This window comes from Podarcis liolepis (genome assembly GCF_965112155.1).
Source record: "Podarcis liolepis genome assembly, chromosome: Z".
Classification (NCBI taxonomy): Eukaryota; Metazoa; Chordata; class Lepidosauria; order Squamata; family Lacertidae; genus Podarcis; species Podarcis liolepis.
The window spans coordinates 43,687,175-43,708,908 of NC_139570.1; the positions used below are offsets into that span (position 1 = coordinate 43,687,175).

Below are 21,734 nucleotides of genomic sequence, written 5' to 3' on the forward strand. Positions count from 1 at the left end.
TCATCTGGGCAGCCCAGAACCTCCATACACATTTCTCAGGTTTATGTCCCCAGAAGGTCACTTTGGCGCTACTAATACACTGGTTTGACTTCACCCCAAGAGTTGCACTCTATTGTTGCTTGAGACAGATGGATGCCAACAAAAACTCCTTAGTGTCAGGCTCACAGATTCACAATGGAAAGCTATTTGGACTGAGTTACGCTTAGAGTCCACCTCTGTGAAGATACGCAAAGCAGATTTAAAACTATTTCATAGGTGGCATTTCTGCCACCTCTCTTTTGTGTTGGAGAAGCTGTCCTATGAAAGGCAGCTTGTATCATTTATGGTGATCCTGCGAAAAAGCTTTTAATTTCTGGAGAGCAGTTTTTGCTACTGTAAGCAAGATTATGTAACAGTCTGTGGTATCTGACTCCACTCTAGCACTCTTCTATATCTTCAGAGAGGGAATGCGTGACTTCATAAAGATTTGGTTCTAAAACTGTTGCTGGCTGCTAAGCTCAAAGTAGCCTCCAACTGGAAAGATCCCATAAATCTCTCCATAAACGCATGGCATGCTAGGATCTGGTAATTAGCTTTAGATGAAAAGCCGACTCAGCGATTTAGAGAAACTTGGGGTGAAATTAAAACTGACAAATTTGCATCAATATGGTTTCAGTCACTAATATATGCAAACACAAAAGACAAAAACTTTCACTCACCTGTCTCCCAATTTTTTTTTTGGCACGATCCTTTTACCCCAAACCAATAACTGCAATAGCACATGCCTTTCAACAGTCAGATCTCTATGTATTTCCTGATTTGGCATATTCTTCCTTAACTGTTTTACATTTGTTCTATTACATTGTTATTTTTTGAAAAATTCAATAAAAATCCATTTTAAAAATGTGGGCAGAACAAATTCCTCCACAATTCCAACCAGGGACAGAGCCGATTTTTCTAGTTGCTACTAAATCACTTTTGGGGACATGTAAAGATGCTTTAAAAAATGTCCAGAAACATTGTGCTAGAGATGCAACTTTTCTAGTTCCATAGTTGGATGAATCATCTAGTCCAACCCCTGCACTTGAAAGGAGTGGCAAAGATCAGCAGCTTACCTAATGGGCAGCTAGAATTAAGATTAACCTTGATTCAATAATAAAATCATATAAAGGTAAAGGTAAAGGGACCCCTGACCATTAGACCCAGTCGTGGCCGACTCTGGGGTTGGGGTGCTCATCTCGCTCTATAGGCCAAGGGAGCTGGCATACAGCTTCCGGGTCATGTGGCCAGCATGACTAAACCGCTTCTGGCGAACCAGAGCAGCACATGGAAACACCGTTTACCTTCCTGCCGGAGTGGTACCTATTTATCTACTTGCACTTTGACGTGCTTTCGTTCTGCTAGGTTGGCAGGAGCAGGGACCGAGCAATGGGAGCTCACCCCATCGCGGGGATTTGAACTGCCGACCTTCTGATCGGCAAGTCCTAGCTCTGTGGTTTAACCCACAGCGCCACCCGCGTCCCCAATAAAATCATATAGCATCCAGCAAAATGCACTATAATTGTTACAATGGACACAAAAATATAAAGTGGTCCACCAAGACCCTAAACAATTTTCAAGTGGTTTATGTGGAGGGGGGAGGGAGGACACTGAGCTGGGGCATTCCATGTTGCCTCAGCGTTATGGTTTCCAAACTGTGCTGTAAGGAACTTGGACTTTCTTTGGAATATTAGCTGTGGTAGGGCTGTAGCTGCTGGAGCCCACAGAGTGCCCAGAGCTGCTCCTCTGCCTTGTTTGTGGACAATTTTTTTATGACCTCCCAAAAAATGTTCTCTGATCAAAATGTTCTTTGATCAGATCTTCACTTCATGAAATATGGCAACCCGACTTCTCATTCCCAGCCTGTTATGCGAATCTATAGGTTCTTCTTTGCCCCTTGTTTTCATTTACTAGCCTCTCACCCTGGTGTTCATTTGTCATTGGTCCTTCTTTTGCCGTCTCAGAAGATCATACAGGGAAAAAGAGGGGGATATTTTGTGGGACGGCACATTTGTAAAGAAAAGAAAAGACCAAAACCCTGCAGAGCTACCCTAATATTATTCTGAAAAAGCCACTTTTAATAGCAAACATTGTTTGCATTTTCATTACCCTTGCCCAAACCAGCCATGTCCCATAGCAACACAGCCACAACTCCCGATGTACACCCAGCTCAGTTGCTCTGGTTTCCTTTCCATGCTACACTGCATAAGATTGCAGCGCATACCTAAGAAAACTCAAAGCTGCCTTATGTTGAGTCAGAGAGGGGTCTTCCCCAGTCCTGCTGAGAGTCTTTAATGAGAGACTGAAACTGTGACCTTCAGCTGGCAAAATTACATGATATTTATTTAAATATTTATAAGAAAATAAAAGCAAGGTGGTGTGCAACTAGGAATGCAAGACGGAATTGTTTTGCATTCTGCCCTGCGTTCATCTCATTCATGTCATGTATATAAAAATAAATTTTGATGATATGCGAAGGAGCAGAGTAGCTTACAGCTAGGGAGCTAAGTAACTCTTCTAGGTGATTGATAGCTTCTTTGTAAAGACTATACGTACAATGTCCAGACTCTTTATATTCAGAAGAACTTTACTTTCATAAACATATAACTGATAATAATATATTTACATTCAAACATAGGTACGTTCTCACTTGAATTGTAGATGGAAGACTTCTTCCTTAGACTTATAAATAAAAACTGTGGTGAGACTTGCACCAGAGTTTTACCTCACTCAGGCCTTACAGCTTCTTATAAGAGGTTTTTACTTTCGCCTCAGCAGTATTTTCTCTGTTCCTTACAGAGAGCTCCTGCACAGGTTTTTCCCAATTAATGTTTAGGGATCTTCCTCTGTATGTTTCACTTCAGACAGATCACACTGACACAACACTGCCCTCAGCAGTATCCAGAGAAGCCTCTCAGCAGCCATTCTCCCTCACACAGAGAGAGAGGACAGAGAGCAATTAAAAACAACAGTTACTGGAATAACAGTCACAACAGAATGAAATACCTCTCTCATGTAACTCACAGTCAGATGGGAGCTACTACCAGAGGGGGGCGGATCTATGTTCACATAAGTAAACATTCCCATTTTAGGAAATTAAATAATTATCCTTAACAATTCATAGAATTGTTGAGTTGGAAGGGACCCCAAGGGTCATCTAGCTGAACCCCCTGCACTGCAGGGATCACAATTAATCATCTTAAAAACCCACAACGAAGCTCTTACTGTCATAAAGTTCTTCATAATGCTTAATAGGAATCTCCTTTCTTGTCATTTGAATCTGTTGATTTGGGTCCTACCTTCTGGAGCAGGAGAAAACAAGGCTTGCTCCATCTTCCATGTCACAGCCCTTCAGCCGTTTGAAGATGGCTATCTTATTGCCTCTCAGTCTTCTATTCTCCAGGTTACTCAACGCTGTTTCCTTTCCACTGCAATTCATCTAATGTCAAAAAAGAATGTAAGTCACTTTGCTGTCTGCTGTGACAAATTTAGGTCACTTACGTGATTAAATATGTAAGTTATGTAAATTACATTGTCATTATGCTATTCCATCCTATAATTACAATGTAAAGGAAACACAATGCACATGGGAGGGCGGCTGCAATCAATTACGTATCATTTGCAAAGTGAAAGCAAAAGTGAGTACCAATGGTATTCACTGGCTTGATTTCCATTCTGGAAATGGGAGGAATAACCAAAAAAAGAAGGGAATTTCCACTTTTTGTTTGGAATTATCCACCATCCTCATGTGCAACATAAAACACACAATGTATGTAACAAAAACATAAATGCACAATAAGATATCAACAACTGCCTGGGCAGTACAATTTTTAACTGGTGTTAAAAAGAAGGCAGAGTGACTCCTGCCCAACTTCTGTTGAAGGTGAGAGCAGTTTGACCTTCAAACAGATGACCTCAGAAGGTCATGGACTCTCCTTCACTGGTTGGTTTTAAATAATGGTTGGATGAGCATTTTCCAGGGGTTCTTTAGTTGAGTTTGCCCTCAACCAGCCAACATTTACCTGCCTACTCACTTGCATACAATCTATGGGTGGAGACTGGCTGTCAGCCTCCTGAGTCTCAGTATTGACTTTGCAGAACTTGTCAGAGGGAAAGATGGGGACAAAATAAGAATTAGTTCTCTCTGCATATCATTGGCTCCAGCTCTGCCAGTCATTTGCTCTGGTTCCTCCTACTGTTAGCCTCCCTTCCTTCCTTCCACTCCACCAAGTCCCAGTGGGCATGAGCCTCCATTGTCTTTAACTCTTTCTTGATAAACTTCATTTATCCTCAAGCAGAAAACAGTGGACTTTCTGGCCCATGCCACACATTTGATTACCCAGAAAAGCAAGCTTTGGACCACAGGGCGAGTGAGGAGTGTCAGTTTAACTTTGGGAGTCAGAAATGGTCTGAAAAGTGTCCCCACCACCCTCAGCAAACCCACACCTTCCTAATTTTTCTTATAGCTAGCCCTACCTGCCAGCTTCCTCCTGCTTATACTCAGTGTTGCACTTTAGGAACTAAGGAAGAGGAAGGTGTAGACAAGGCTAGAATTGTCTTCACCTATCATTGTATTTGGTTCCTCCTACCATGGAGGAACTCAAGCACCACCTAGTATTGGCCTTCTGCCTAATGCTGTACCGGTTCCAAAGTGACCATGGAAAGTCCACTCACAACTGTTTTATATGGAGCTGCTGTTTTTGTGTGTGGAAAAGGTGGGCCTTGAATGCACTTTCTATTGGAGGGGATTATTTAGGGCCATTGTCAATTGCAATAACTCTTTTGCTCATAGGCCATAAGCTTCCCTGTGTGACCCTTGAGGACACTTTACTGGTGTTAGCAATTATGCAGGTTGAATCTTTGCTTTGTTTACATTGACATTTTGAATTATTTAAGGGTCTCGTGGAAGAATGTGATGGGGAAGAAGGAAGGGAGGGAAATAGAGAGGCTACGTTATATCACACACACACACACACACACACACACACACACACCACATACATATATACACATGCACACACACAAACAAACCACAATGGGTTCAAAGTCATCCGAGGAAATCTCTACCGAACTTGAGAAAGTGTTTGGGTGGATCCTTCTCGACTTTATCCAATTGCATGGAACATGGGAATACTTAACCCAAATCTGTCTCTTTTAATTATTTTCCTCTGGACAGATAAAAGCTTTCTATAGGTTCCTGTAGAATATTTGCGCTTTCAAGCGTTCCACCGTGACTTTGATACTAAGCGATTAAAGCATGTGAGGAGAAAGAACACAGCCCCAACCTTTAACTCCTTGTTCATGGGCCTCTGACTGCCGCTTTGATTGTTGACCTAAATTCCCCTTTCATAACTAAGTCCTGTCACCTTTGGTTGTATTTTTCCAGCAAAGTGGGCAGTGACAACTTTCCAAAGTTATGGGGATAGTCCATCCCCCACTCTAACTTTTTCTTCCCAAGAATGCCTCCCCACTAATCTCGCGTCTCCACAACACTCTTTGTATTTCCATCACCGCCCCTCCTTTGCTTCACTCTTAAAGGGTGATCTCCTAGCACAGTAACAAAACCAATAACTTGATGAAAAGTTTTATCAAAGATGAGGGTTGCACCTGAAGGTGAAACAACAACAACAACAACAACAACAACAATTTTATTATTTATACCCTGTCCATCTGGCTGGGTTGCCCCAGCCATTCTGGGTGGCTTCCAACACATATAAAAACGTAATAAAACATCAAACATTAAAAACTTACTTATAGAGTACTGCCTTCAGATGTCTTCTAAAAGTTGTGTAGTTCTTTATTTCTTTGACATCTGATGGGAGGGCAGTCCACAGGGAAGGCGCCACTGCTGAGAAGGCCCTCTGCCTGGTTCCTTGTAACCTCACTTCTCACAGTGAGGGAACCACCAGAACGCCCTCTGAGTTGGACCTCAGTGTCCAGATTGAACAATGGGGGTGGAGATGCCATTTAGGGCTTCAAAAGTTAGCATCAACAATTTGAACTGTGCTCAGAAAGATACTGAGACCCAGTGTAGATCCTTTAGGACCACTGTTATATGATCCCGGCATCTGCTCCCAGTCACCAATCTAGCTGCCACATTCTGGATTAGTTATAGTTTCCGAATCACCTTCAAAGGTAGCCACATAAAGTGCATTGCAGTAATCCATAAAGTGCATTGCAGTAGTCCAAGCGGGAGATAACTAGAGCATGTACCACACTGATGAGACAGTGCACGGGCAAGTATGGTCTCAGCTAGCATACCAGATGGAGATGGTAGGCAGCCGCCCTGGACACAGAATTAACTTGCACCTCTATGGACAACTGTGAGTTCAAAATACCTCCATGCTGCGCACCTGGTCTTTCAGGGGTGCAGTTATCCGATTCAGGACCAGGGAGACCCCCATACTCACCTGCCCCCTGTCCCTCAGAAACTGTACTTCTGTCTTCTCAGGGTTCAACCTCAATCTGTTGACCACCCTCCATCCTCCAAGTGCCTCCAGGCACTCACACAAGATCTTCACCGCCTTCTGGTTTTAATTTAAAAGAGAGGTAGAGCTGGGTATCATCCACATAATGGTGAACACCCAGTCCAAGCCCCCTGATTATCTCTCCCAGCGGCTTTATATAGATGTTGAAAAGCAGGGGGGAGAGGACGGAACCCTGAGGCACCCCACAAGTGAGAGCCTAGGGGTCTGAACACTCATCCCCCCAACACCACTTTCTGGACACGGTCCAGGAGGAAGGTGTGGAACCACTGCATAACAGTGCCCCCAGCTCCCAACCCCCCCCCCCAGATGGTCCAGAAGGATACCATGGTTGATGGTATCAAAAGTCACTGAGAGATCCAGCAGAACCAGGAAACAACTTTCACCTCAGTCCCTAGCCCACCAGAGATCAACAACCAGTGCAACCAAGACAGGTTCAGTCCCATGATAGGTCCTGAATCCTGATTGGAAGGTATCCAAATAGTCCACATCCTCATGACATGCCTGGAGTTTTTTTTAGCAACCACCCATCCAATTACTTTGCTCAACCCCAGTAATAGATTATTTGAGACTGGGCAATAATTGGCCATAATGGCCAGGTCCAAAGATGGTTTTTTAAGAAGCAGTTTAATAACTGCTTCTTTAAGGGGGTCCAGGAAGACTCCCTTACAGAGAGAAGCATTCAGCACCCCACAGAGCCCATTGCCCAGCCCAACTTGGTTCACTTTTATGAGCCAGGGTGGGCAAGGATCAGGCAGACAGGTGCTCAGTTTCACTCATCCAAGCAGCCTATCCACATCCTCAGAGGTAAGAGGTTGAAACTGATCCTACACAACTTGACTAGTCAGAGCTGTGGTACACTCCTGCCCTAGCCCTACCATGGTGGAGTTTACCTCTTTCCAAATTTGATTGATTTTATCTGCAAAAAACTTTGCAAGATCTTTGAGTCCTTACCAGAACCTGATGGCGAAGGTGGTTCTGTTAGACTATGAACCACCTGAAAGAGTCTCCTGGTACTGTTTTCCACAGATGCAATAGAGGCAGTTTTTCACCCTCGCTTTAGCAAGATGGTAGACTTGACATTGAGCTCTATCCCATGTTTGGTCTGTTTTGGAATGGGTTTTTCACCACTGGTGCTCTAGACATCACAGTGATTGTTTAATCAACCCTCAGCTCCAGGGGAAACCACGGGGCCTTCTGAGCTCCATGCAATCAGAGAGAATGCTTCAGAGCCAGATAGTTGATATCCCTGGTCAACACTGCATTCCAACGGGCTTCCAGGAAATCAGCTGAGAGGCCATCAACATGGGATAATGTACCCCCTACCATTTGGACCATTCAAATTAGTCCCACCCCCCCCCTGCAGAAGGGAAGGGTTGCACAGAAGTCTAGTTGCACTTCTTTTATTCCACTGGAACTTAGAGTCAGACCACCCATGTGATCTGGGTGCACAGATGTGAACACCATGTCTAAGGCATGTCCATAGCTATGAGTAGGGCCAGATTTATTCAAGGACAGCCCCATGCAGGCCATGCTTTCCACAAAGTCCCAAGCAGCCCCTTGTAAGGTTGTGTTGGCATCAATGTTAAAATCACCTAGGACCACCAGACTAGGTGTCTCTAGGAGAACATCCACCACAACCTGAAGCAGCTTGGGCAGGTAATCCTTGGTGCAGATGAAAGGTCGGTACACCAGCGGGAATCCTGTACTGCCCCTAAAAGAAAGTTATACTAAGTACATGATCTAATAACATCAAAAAGAATCCATATATTTAGCTCAATTTATCTGTTTTAATATGTGTAGAAAACATATACATCATTATTCACAGAATGGTCTAACATATATATTTTAATTTTAAGTAGGGGGTGGGTTACATATAAATAACTGATGTTTCAGGATATATTTTTTTGATTTAAAAAAATCATTAAACACCACAAGCAACAAATAAAACCACACAAAGTTTTTTCAGTTACAAGCCTATACAAAGCAAAACATAGTGTAGAAGCAAGAAAAGTATTCATCAATGTGATATTGTAAGCACTCTGCTCTCGTGCATGTGAAGGTTCTTATCACAGGAATCCTGTGCCTCATGCTTTATTCCTCTTACGGGGACCTCGGGGCCTCTCTGCACAGGGGTTTGAGAGACTGGGGGTGGAGAGTTTGCTGTCCCTTATTTATGAAGGAGTAGAACAGAAACCAAGCCTCCTCAGACCTGTCCATTTTTGAGACTCCCCTTATAACTCTCTTTCTCTCCAGAAAGTAATCTGAGAGAGTTGTGTCCCAAATGTAATTAATCCAGGTCTCTATTTGAGGCTCTGATTTGGCTTTCCAGTGAAATAACAACAGCCAGTTGCACTGCTGCTAACAACAACAAAAACTAAGTCCCTGTGTTTAATTCTTGAGTTTGGGTCACTTTCCAGCCATAATAGAGCTAAGGATAGGTTAGACATCAATTCCTGGCCTGTGATGGAAGAGATACAATTTCAGTGTGAATCGCTTATATGATTACTAAATGGCCACCAGACAGTTTCAAAATCCTCAAGAGCAGCTTTACCTGTTTGTACCTTTAAATGATGTGCTAATTCCCACCCTACCCTCAATAAACGCTTTTTGCGCCATGCCTCTCAAGTCAGATTATGTGCATCCTTCCAGTTGTGGGTGCTAACCAAAAATGCAATAATGAATTGTGTGTAAATAACATGTTTGATCAGAAAATATGGAAAGAGGACACAACCCGGGAGTGAGACCTCAGTCCCTGAAATAATACCAATTTCTCCTTGGCAAAGGTGTAGCGGAGGGGGCCATGGCCCAGGGTGCACATTTTTGAGGGGGGCAATCAGGTGCCCCCATGACAGGCATGGAGCCCTGGCAGCTGAGGCGTGGCAGCAAACAGGTTGGTTTAGTGGTCAGGTGGATGGAGGCAGCGGGCAGAGAGCTTGTTGGAGATGGGCTCTATTCACACCCTCTGCGCACACACCCCTGGCATTCATCCCGACCCCAGCTGTCCAGGCCAACGGGGGGGGGGGTGCAACACTTGCCACATCCTGGGTTCCAGCAACCCATGCTATACCGCTGCTCCTTGGACCAGTTTCCAGAATTTCTGCTTCTTTAAGGTGGCTCCAATCCACCTCTTCAGCAGCCAAGACTGCTGCTGCTGCTCAGCCAGTACAGCAAGAAGCATGTCGGGGTGCAGCTGCTGTCACAGGGCCTAATGAGGGGCCTCTTGAGGCTCAGGAGCTTAAATAAGCACAGGGGAAGCAATTAAATGGAATGTGAAAAGTGGCTTCATGGAGTGTGAAAGAGGAGCAGAGGAGCTGTAGCTCAGCAGCAGAGAATTTGCCTTGCATTCAGAAAATCCCAAATTCAATTCCCTGGCATCTCAAGGCAAGGCTAGGAGAGCCTGGATGAAAACCTGGATGAAAATCCCCACCCTCTGCAGTAAAGTGGGGCCACGCTGCGCTGCCAGCCTGGGCATGCACTGGGGAGCCTGGCTGGCCAACTGCTTTGAAGGGTGCGTTCACAGTGCCCAGCAAGCCCAGCACTGCTTTGTGAGATTTGCAAAAGCAGTGAGGGGCTGGCAGGCCACATGCCTGTTGCGTCCTTCTCAAGCCATCCTCCAGTGGCCACATCCAGTGCTAGATTACCAAATAGGCAGAGTAGATACTGTCCTATGGGCCCCACATCTTTTAGGGGCCCTGTAACAACAGGTCAAAATAATGTTGATTTGATCTTGAAAGAAAATTACAAAAATGTATTAGAGATAATTTTTGAGGGTGGTGTGTGTGCGAGATTTCAATTGCCTAGGAGCCGCCACAGGGTTTAATCTCACACTGGCCACGTTAACCCTGAATCCCTCATATCTCTCATTGAGATCCCTGAAGATGGTCCTGGCACTAAGAAATCATAGAACCGTAGAGCTGGAAGGGGCCCAATTATGGCTCTGATAGAACTTACAAAACTACGATTGTACTGCCTGGAAAGGACATGTGGAGCTGGGGGACCTGATCCTGTACCTAGCACTAAGCCTCAATAGATAGCGAGTAGCCACACTTGTCTGGTCCTCCATTGCGGTTTGGTTTTGAGCTTATTCTTCCTCAGAGCCCATGGACCACAGAGCATATAATGCACCACTGCTACAGAGCAGCCCCACTGCCCTGCTTTACAGAGGTCTACCCAGTATATGAAGGGCTCTCCAGTCAATATAAAGGACACTAAGAAGGGAGAGAGCAATGCAGGATGGTGGGTGTTCATCATTGAATTTGCTCATCATCAGTTAGCACCTGGGCAACTGACTTGAGTGAGCAAGCCAGTCAGCTGATTGCAGTTTTTCATCTAGTCCAACCCCACTGCAGTGCAGGAACCATGGGCTTTTGTGGTGGCTTTTTGTTTTGTTGGTTTGGTGATATGTTATGTTAACCTAAAAGTACATTGGGAAATGTCCCTGAGTGGTAAGAACGGAAGCAGTGGGTTCAGGTCTCCTTCCTGGTATGCCCCTTTTATACTTCTCAACCCACCCCAGGCTTGAACATGAATGGGGATGATGAGATCTCTTCTTTCTTACCACCCCCCACTTTATGTTGCATATTTTTGTTATCTAGTGTGGAAAACAAATTATGAGATCAATACCAGCACCCCAAATGCACGCACAAACCCACACACCACCACTGGGTTGATCTTGGGCTAATTTTGGCCCTTTGAAACTGGAAATTAAAAACCACAAAATTCTTCTAGAACATAATCCAAAGGATCTACAAATTGTGAAGCTGGTGGAAAAGAAATTCAATTCAGTTCACATGCAAAGGCAAACCTACCTCGTTCATACTTTCTGGAACAATACATGAACCACAATGCGGCCAGCCTTTGAAATTTGCACTGCTCTGAATTTTGCAATGCAGTTTTCCAGCCCAGCAATGTGTACAAAAATGCATATGCTAGATTAAAGTGTTCTGTGCGTACACATTCATACAACAACATATCAATATAAAAACAACATAAAAATGTCTAATAGGTTTGGGGAAATTGCCTATTAAGATAAATTTGCACTAAAATGCTGATGAATTTCCCTGAGGATTGTGTGTTTTTTTAATGGCAAACTGATGTGGAAATGTAGAAAACAGAACTTAAGTCTGCAAGGAAATATGGAGTCTGAGAGCAACTGAAATTGTCAGCGAGAAGGCAACTGGGGTATGTTGAATCCTGCAGGGTTTTTTTTTCATTTTTGTAGCTTCAGTAACCTTCCCATGCCTGATACACACTATGGCTTATATTCAGTGTCAGTTCTACTCAGAGGAGACCCACAGAAAGTAATGTACATTACTAACTTAGGGCCATTCATTTAAAGTAGTCTTCTCTGAGTCAAAATTAATTCAACTCTATCAAAAATAATGGGTTGTATACTGCCAAGTTCAACTCAGAGTATAACAATTTAAATGAGTGCACCTAAGTTAGCAACGTCCATCAGGGTCAGTGATCTACTCAGAGTAGGACAAAATTGGATACAGCCCACCAGTTTCAGTGGGCTGTATCCAGCTACTCAGAGTAGACCCATTAAAAATAATGGAACTAAGTTAGCCATATTCATCATTTGCAGTGGGTGTACTCCGAGTCGGATGCAGTGGATTGGATAACATTTTGGAATATATGCAGGTATGCATTTTTTTAAAAAGTAATAAAATAGCAATCCAAAGAGTCTACTCCAGGGGTCAGCAAACTTTTTCAGCAGGGGGCCAGTCCACTATCCCTCAGACCTTGTGGGGGGCTGGACTATATTTTGAAGGGGGGGGTGAATGATACAAGAGCACCACCAGCCCCAGTGGCTGCTTACCTGTGTCTTGTGAGCAGCAGAGGCTGGCAGCGGCAGCAGAGGGATGATGAGCGGTGCGCTAAAGGGCTATGGAGAGGGGCTGCTTAAAATGGTGGCTACTCGAGCGCTGCTGCTGCTGGCACCGACAAAGCCCAGCTCCCTTCCTCCTCTAGGCAGGGCAGGGAGAAGCCCAGAGGACGGAGGGAGCAGGCGCTGCCACCACCGCTGCCGTGTGTGGGAGAGGGAAAGAATGTGCACTCTGGCAATCTATGCAGCAATTCCCAGACCATCCATGGGCCTGATCCAGAAGGCAATTGGGCCCGATCCGGCCTACAGACCTTAGTTTGCCTACCCATGATCTGCTACTTTGAATAGGACCAGTATTGGATACAAGCCTCAGCTTTAATTCAGATACCAGGACAAACCCGCTCATTTGTCTCCCCTCCCCTCCTTGCACCATACTGATGATCAGCAGTCACAGTGTTCAGCTCCAATCTGGTCTCGAGATGTGATTTAGCTTTGTTGTTTGTTTAAGTGTATGCACTTGACAGAGGAATACTACCTAGCTGGCACCTCCCTTGCAAAGGCAAGAAGGGAAGGGACAAGAAGGAGCCCCTAGCAAAAATAACACTTCACAGAGCTGGTCTGGGAATGGGGGGGAGGGAGGAATTACTCTTCTGATAACCTTTGCTCAGCTGATAGTCTCCGAGTCCACAATTGTTGATAGAGAGGGATTGAGTGATTATGCTGAGAACACAAAGGGGCAGTGGGCTTCAGTTAAGGGAAGGATAGGGTGCAGAGGTGAGGGCTTAGTTGGGGGTGGGAGGGGGTGGAAGAAGGAGAGCATGAGCCAGTTTAAGAAGAACCCTGCAGGGTTAATCCAAAGACCCATCTAATCCAGTATCCTGTTCTCACAGTGGCCAACTCAGACTCCTATGAGAAGCCTGCAGCAGGACCTGAATGCAGTCACCTTTTCTTTGCTTTTGTTCCCCATTCAACTGTTATTCAGAAGGACATTCACTCTGATTCTGGAGGTTAGATACAGTCATAATGGCTTGTAGCTGCCAAGAGCCGTAGCCATTAATTTGTAAATGTGGCACTAGTCTACCTTACGCTGCCTTTTGAAGCAGAGAATCTGTCTGTCTGGTGGGGAGAATGAAGGGTAAGCTGTGCGCTGTCATTTTGTATCTATGCACATGGGTTTGCATAGGATATCCATAGGGTTGCCATATTTCAAAAAGTGAAAATCCAGACATTTAAGCAATTTCCACCTGGACACTCCATTTGACTGCCATATTCCGGCTATGTCCAGGAAATTCTGGACATATGACAACCCTAATATCCATGTCTTATGGCTTTCTAGCAGATGTGTGCATTGATATTCTGATTTGCTTGCCAGGCATTATCTGGAGCCAACAACTCCTTCCACTTCCCTCTCATTCATTTGTACACTAGGAACTTAGGAAACCCTCTTATACCGAGTCACACCATTGGTTCAACTAGCTTCATATTGGCTGTACTGACTGGCAGAGACTTTCCAGGATTTCAAGCAAGGAGCACCTCCCAGTCTTACATGGGGATGCTAGGGATTGAAACTGGGACCTTTGACATGCTCTAACCCCTGAACCACAGTCCCTTCTCTCTTGCGTTTGGTTGCTCTGTAGCTAGTATTCATTGACATGCTGCTTCTGATACTAGAGGTAATATATGACTATTACAACTGGAAGGCCACTAAGAGTTTTATCCTCCGTGAGTTTGCCTAATATGGTTTTGAGATTTGGGTGGATTGGTGCAGAAATCTCATCTACCATGAGTTGGTGTGCCCTCTGTAAGACATTTACACCAATTCCTTCCAAAATAGTACTACACCAGCTAGCAGGGTTTATTGTGAAAAGAAACCCCAGATTTTCTTTCTGTTGCTATCTGATTACTTCTGATGCAATGTGGTTTCATCTGTTAAAGGAACTTAGATAAGCATACTTCTATGGTACAGCCTTTTTTTTTTAAGGTTTAGCAACCATGGACTGTTCCTTCTCAAACCCCCCTCCCCCCCGTGAACTCAGGGGATTTTAATTTTGTGTGGGTGCTAAGAATTAACAAATGCATGTGTTTTGTGAGGATTTGGTCCAAACTAGTGACGTCAAGCTTACAGTTCAAGTGAAGTTAATGAGATTTCTTACTGTAATTTCACCACTAAGCAATTGCAAAGGATTTCTGGCCCCTAGACAAAGAATTGGGTGTCCCATTTACGTCATATGCCTCTAGAAGTTCTTGACCTTTTGCTGCAATATTGAAATGATTTCTCCCATTTATGGTCACGTGTTCACAAAAGGGTTCAGTGCTCCTTGTCTTCATGCCAACTGGTTTATTGTGAAAATTGCTGTCTTTTGTAGATCGATGTAAATTTTGTAAATTTTGTGCTGTCATCACTCATATTTACTTCTGTTTATCTCTCTCCTCTCTCTCTCTTTTTGTGGGGGGCACTTAGGACTATATGACAAATGTTCTTACACCACCCGTGACCGAGGATGGGTCCTGGGGATTAACACCATCAGTGACCAGGGGAATAGAGAACCCCGCTTTTTCTTTTCCTTGAAGACGGACCGTGCCCGGAAGGTTACCACCATCACAGATCATCGTAACTACCTCGCAAACCAGTGGGTTCACCTAGCTGTCACTTACGATGGACGCCTGATGAAACTCTATGTGAACGGTGCTCAAGTGGCCACCAGTGGGGAGCAGGTAGGGAACATCTTTAGCCCTTTGACCTTGAAATGCAAAGTTCTCATGCTTGGTGGGAATGCCCTGAATCAGAATTACCGAGGCTACGTAGAACATTTCAGCCTTTGGAGAACAGCCCGGTGTCAGAAGGAGATTCTGTCTGACATGGCCATGGTGTCTCATGAAGCAGATGCTCCTCTACCTCAGCTCGTTTTTCAGGAGACTTTACTGAATGTGAAAAGCATCTGGTCTCCGATGAAAGACAGCCCTAGTCTTCCTCAGATCGAATTCACTTCCCACCCTGGCTACCTGCTGGATACAAGCCTTGATCCTCCTCTATGTGGGCAAACTGTGTGCGACAACAAAGAGGTCATTGCCAGCTACAACAAGCTCCCAAACTTCCGTCACAAAAAGGTAGTCCGCTACCGAGTGGTGAATATCTATGATGACCACCATCGCAACCCAACTGTTAGCCGTGAACAGATAGAATTTCAACACCAGCAACTGAACGATGCCTTCAGCCCTTACAACATCACATGGGAACTGGAGGTGCTGGAAGTAAAGAACTCTTCCCTCCGGCATCGCCTGATCCTGGCCAACTGTGAAATTAGCAAGATTGGAGATGACAGTTGTGACCCTGAGTGCAACCATACCTTAACTGGGTACGATGGAGGGGACTGCCGGCACATGCGACACTCGTCATTCAACAAGAAGAAGCAGAATGGTGTGTGCGACATGGATTGTAACTTTGAGAGGTACAGCTTTGATGGTGGGGATTGCTGTAACCCAGAGATAACTGATGTCACCAAGACATGCTTTGATCCAGACTCTCCTCACAGGTAGGCACACTGCTGAGCATATAAGGTCCTTCTAATCATACCAGGCCTGCCTATGTTCCCCTCATTCATATTCCCCTCACCCCAACACCTCTTCCCATGCCCACAACAATTCATATTGATTTAATGATTCTCTTTTAAACTGACTCATAATGAATCCAGTTTTAGAATGCATGAGGAAATGCATTTTGTGTTCCTAGCTCTCATTATCAGTCCGTTTAGTTGGTTTGGTTTGGGTTGATGAGCAGCTCAGAGGGCCGTTTTGCACACACTTGAAAACTTCCTTAAAGTTTCTTGGGAATTGGTGTACAAACCTGACATCTTCATGTGCCCATGATGGGGCCCTTAGAGTGGAGGAGATATATCTTGGCACAAATTAGCAGGGGCTTGGAGGTGGGGGCACAGATCTAAGGAAGTTTGGTTGAGGCAAGCCTGGGTTTATAATGAGTTTAAAAACTAAGGGTGAATTGTAGGTTTTGCTTGAGGGCATGTATATAAATTTGTTTCCCTGTACAATCATACCTCGGGTTAAAGTCGCTTCAGGTTGAGCATTTTCAGGTTACGCTCCACGGTGACCCAGAATTAATGGAACACGTTACTTCTGGGTTTCGTCGCTCACGCATGTGCAGATGCTCAAAATGACATCATGTGCAGAAGCAGCAAATTGTGACCCACACATGCGCAGACGCTGGTTTGTTCTACTCAGGATGCAGATGAGGCTCTGAAACGGATCCCATTTGCACCCAGAGGTACCACTGTATTTGTGTGGGATTTTGTATGAATTGTGTAAGTAGGGTCAGCTGCTCAAGAAGCAGTTCTTTTTGACGGGGGCCATGGTGGACACTGCCAGAGGTGGTTCTGGGATGGGAGCAGTCAAGCGGCAGCCACTCCCAGCTCAACCAGTGGTGTGGTCCTCTCTGTCTTGCCTCTCTCAGCCCAGTGGAAGTGCTGCTGATATAGGCAGGTTGGGGAAGGGAGGAAGCATTCAGTAATGAGTCCCAGCTGAGGCTGTGGGGTGGGCCTCACCGTCTCACCTCTTTCTGATACAGCTGGCTGGAAAGCCACTTATTTGCAGGGGAGGCCTCTAATTGAGAGTGGTGCTTAATCAAGAAAACATGATGGTTTTCTGCCTAGATTTAGAACCAGCAGGATTTTGAAAAATATCTCCATCCTTGAGTTAAGAGTCACTTGGCGCTGTTTTATTTCACCTGCTCTCTCATGCACACCCTTGTGCCTTGGCTAGAGGTATTCAAAGAATATTATCTTCTTTGTCGACAGAACAGAATCGCTCCCCAGGGCGAGGGGATGTGTAACTTTTTATGAGTGTTTTATGCCAGCCATAAACTCAAACAGAATGTTAAAACATAAGCCATACAAAAGCTTTGACGAGCTTTCTCTTGCTCAGGAACAATCTCTCGGAAGAGTCATGTGAAGAGGGAGATTTGTATGAGGAGATGAATATGGAAAGGCTGTTTTTTTTTTCTTTGCAAGGCTTTGTCTTTAGCAATAACTGTCAGTTGGAAGTACACATGTATTTATTAGCCGATGTGAGCTTTAGCACAGCCTTGTAAATAAAGTCTTCAGAGAAGTTACTAGCCTGCAAAATGTTTTACTGGCCTGTGGAGGGCTGGAAGAGGATGGACAAAGGGGGCTCTCCATTCATCTTCCAACTGTCTGCTGCCTTTCTTTTGCTGAGGACAGAAAAGGGGGAGAATTTGTTCCCTGATTGGCTTTTGTGCTGGACCCGAAGCAGTGATGGAGCAACCCATCTTTCCTCTGCCATCTCACTTTCCATGTACACCATGCAATTAACAAAAAAACAGAAGAAGAGCCTGCTGGATTAGAGCAAATAGCCCATCAAGTCCAGCATCCTGCAAGCAGGATCCAAGCAAAAGAGAACTCTCCCCTCCTGTGGTTTCCAGTAACTGGTATCCAGATATTGTTGGAAGCCCAGGGTCCTATGAGACCCAGCCAGCATGGCCAATTGTCACTGATGATGGGAGTTGGAGTCCATTAACCTCTGGAGGGCTGCGGTTCCTTTTTTTCCTTCAACTTCAGGATGGAGTGGGGGAAAGAAACTGAAATTGACAGAAATGCCCATTCCTAATTGTAGTAGACCTGCAAAATGAAAATTAAAAAAAGTCAGAGTCTTGCCGGGCTTGCATGTACCCTACAGTTGGCAAGATAAAATTTGGGCAAATTGTATAGTGAATCAAACTGTAACACGCAAGTTTAATGGGTTCTGATTTCCTCAGTGTGAACTTTTACCTCCTCTTTGATAGGTAAGTGGCATTTCCATCCCCCTTTTCAAGTTGGCAATTGTTTATGTTGTATGAGGAAGCTCCAACCTGGGGACTGAATTGCAGCCCCCTGGGCTTCTCTACCTGGTCTTTGGGAACTCTCCCCAGACTACCCACCTCACTGCCCCTGCTTTCTACCCTCCTTGAGTATTTTTGCCTGGCTGGAATGTGTCCTCAAACTCTAATAATGCTTCTTGCTTGTCTGTATGGTGGGTAGAGAGGGGTTTATACAGAAATTAGGCAACTGTACAAAGTGATAGTTTACATTCATTGTTCTGCCCACCCCTGGTATGTGACCCTTGCAAGGTCGCCCAGATGGAATGTGCCTCTCATGCTAAAGATAGGTTCCTCTGTTGTTTTGTTTTGATTCTGAGCCAGGAAGGTGCTTCACATCATGATGTCAGTCTTCAAGTCCGCCTTTCCCCATTTGCAGCTGTCAGCTTGAGCAGCCTGTGATTTTCGGCTACTAAGCAAGTGCTTGTGTTTTTTAATAGCCACACACGGCAGCTATTAATAGATGGAGTTTACCAAAATATAGAACCGCCTAACACAGAAAAGGGAAACCTGAGGGATTAATGCCAGGAAAAATTCCATGCTGAATTCCTACCAAAAGATGTAGTAAAAATTAACTGCACAGAGGAAAGGGTGGAACCCATTACTTGGACACTGATATGATGATTATTATTTTAGTTGTTCTTTCACCCTCCCTCCCCCACCCCACTGCATGTTAATGGTTTTGTTCAGCCCTAATCGGTGAGTCAGCTCCTTTTTAGAATAAAAATAAGGAAATGGTTGACAAAGAACCTGCTACAAAAATAGACTTTGGACAATTCAAGAGGTTTGTGAGGCTGCAGAAGGATTGTCCTAGAGAAATTGCAGGCTCTCCTTCTGCAAGGAGTGTTCAGATTTAGGATTTTGTCCACAGTGAGGTGGCAGCTCCCAATCTTTTAGCCAAGTAGAGCCAACTACCTTGCAAGATGGTCTGTTCCACTGCTTTGCCATTAGGAAGATCCTCTGAACATTTAGCTAAAGTCTGCTTCTGTGCAGCTCACGCACATTGGTACTAACTACTCTTGCCCTCTGAAGCAACAGAACAGTCTTATCCATTTTCTCCATGAAAACCCTTCAGATATACAGTGGACGCTTGGGTGGAGAATGTGATCCATGCAGGATGCACATTCACACCCGCAGCATTTGCAACCCGTGTCTGTGCGTCTGCGCATGCGCGGGTTGCGATTTGGCGCTTTTGCACATGTGCAAAGCACAATTTAGTGCTTCTGCACATGTGCGACTGCCGAAACCTGGAAGTAACCCGTTCCGGTACTTCTGGGTTTCGGTGGTCCATAAGCCGAAAAAACACAACCTGAAGCGGCTGTAACCTGGTATGACTGTATAGATAATCTCTCTATTGGACTACTGTATTGCACTCTATGTAGGGCTTCCCTTGGAAGTTGCAGCTGAAGTGAAATGCTGTGGTCAGGTTATTGAGTGGAACACTTGGATGTGCACAAATTATACCTCTGCTGCACTGACCGCCCAACAGCCACTAGATCATGCTCAAAGGTGCACTGTTAACAGATAATCCAGGCAAACTGAAAGACCTCTTTCCCCTGCACAGACCTATTAAGTCACTTAGATCACCTGGGGAAATTCTTCTCATGGCATTACACCCTACAGAATATCATAGGGCAGTGACTATAGAATGGGTATCTTTTGCTATTGTCCCTGTACTGTGGAATGCTCTTCCCTCTGCCATTTACAACCATTTAAAAGCAGATACCTTGTAAAGATTAATATTTTTGCCCAGGCTTTCACTGGCCCCTAAGATTGGACCCTGAGTTCATATCCTCCAACATTTCTCTAATGAAATTAGGGACATCCTATTCAATAATGATGATGATGATGATTTTATTATTTATACCCTGTCAATCTGACTGGGTTTAACCAGCCACTCTGGGTGGCTTCCAACATATATAAAAACATAATAAAATATTAAACATTTGAAAAACTTCCCTGCACATGGCTGTTTTCAGATGTTACTTATCTTCTTGACTCAGGGGTCGCATAATTCCATAGCCTCCAACAATTCTCCAATGAAAATAGGGACATCCTAAGGAAAAGCAGGACATTCTAGGATCAAATCAGAAACCGGGATGGCTTCTGTAAATCTGTGACTGTCCCTGAAAAATAGGGACCATTGGAAGGTCTGTGAATTGTGTGTATGAATCTCCTGAGTCTCTCTCTTATTTGCTTTTATTTTTGTACGCTCTTTTAATGACTTTAGGCTATATTTTTGTTTTAATGGATATTGTTTTTATATTGCACATAGTGTGCACCACTTAGAGGTTTATAACACCACAACAACACACAAAGTGGTTTAGAACTGCTTTTAAACAAACAAACAAACAAACAAACAAAGGCAGCCATGAAAGCTGAGATAAAAATACCTGTGCTCCAATCCTGAAATTAATTTTATAAATGGTCCTAGTACCGAACAAGAATTTTAGAGGAGTGGAATTCACTGGAGAGGAAACACATGAAATGATCAAGGCACAGAATGAGAGAAACCCTCTTCTGCTGGTTCTCAAGTTCCAAAAGGATGTAGAATGAGATGAGAGGGTAACTCTTAAAATAAGCCAAGCATTTACATTTGCAATCAAAATTATTCCACCCCATTGCAAATCAAGTTTATTCTCAAAATTTACAGGTTTTCTGCTGTTTGCAAGGAGGAAATCCAACCAAAGCAATGAAAATAGCTCCACACAAAGGATGCTTCAAGTGGTTTCCTCAAATTCAGCTGTAAATGCAACTTATAGTAAGACTGGAAAAGCCTGGCGAAGTGGCATTTTCAACCGAATTTCACCTGATTTACAACAGGGGTGAATAATTTCAAATGCATCTATATTCCTTGCACCAAGACCCCCCCTGGCTGTGTTCCTTTTGCACACTGAGGTTAAAGCAGCAGCAGGGTTTGGGATCTATGATATTGTCTTTTGTGTGACGCTGACCACAACCAGTCAGAGTGTTTGGGAAAGAACTTGTTTTGCTGTAAAGGTCATAATGCACTGCATGCAGAAGTATCCAGGTTTAGTTGCTGGCATCTTCAGGAGGGTTGCTAGCCACCATGGCTTAGTTCTGCCTTCACTGTTGGAGATTGTATGCCTCTGAATCACCAGCTGCTGGGAATTGCCAGCTACAAGTGGGGAGAGCACTCACGTCCTGTTTGTAGGATTCCCATAGGATGTGGGGTGAGATATGCCATTGACAAGATGCAGCAGGGTTCTTCTCATGCTCTTATGACACCCTAGAGAGCTAGAGTATGTAGTAACATAGAACACAGGGAGCTGTAGTTCAGCAACCTCTGGGGGGACATCAGGTCAGGGAAGGCTGAATAAACATGTGTTCATCACTCACAGACAACAGCATCATTTGTCATGGTCTATGCGTCATACCACTTGGACACAATGGTCTGGGTTGACACAGGAAGATGCTTTATACTGAGTCAAACCAATGTACCATTTAGCTCAATATTGTCTACACTGACTGGCAGTGGCTTTCCATGGTTTCAGGC

The 21,734-nt window shown here is 44.5% G+C and overlaps 1 protein-coding gene across 1 annotated transcript in view; it reads left to right on the forward strand.

The window, feature by feature from the left end:
- Positions 1 to 21,734, forward strand: part of PAPPA (pappalysin 1) — a 231,910-nt gene that overhangs the window by 15,957 nt on the left and 194,219 nt on the right. Inside the window, exon 2 of the mRNA XM_083485697.1 lies at positions 14,795 to 15,866. Within this exon, the coding sequence (XP_083341823.1) occupies positions 14,795 to 15,866 (1,072 nt within the window). The remainder of the gene's footprint in view (positions 1 to 14,794; positions 15,867 to 21,734) is intronic.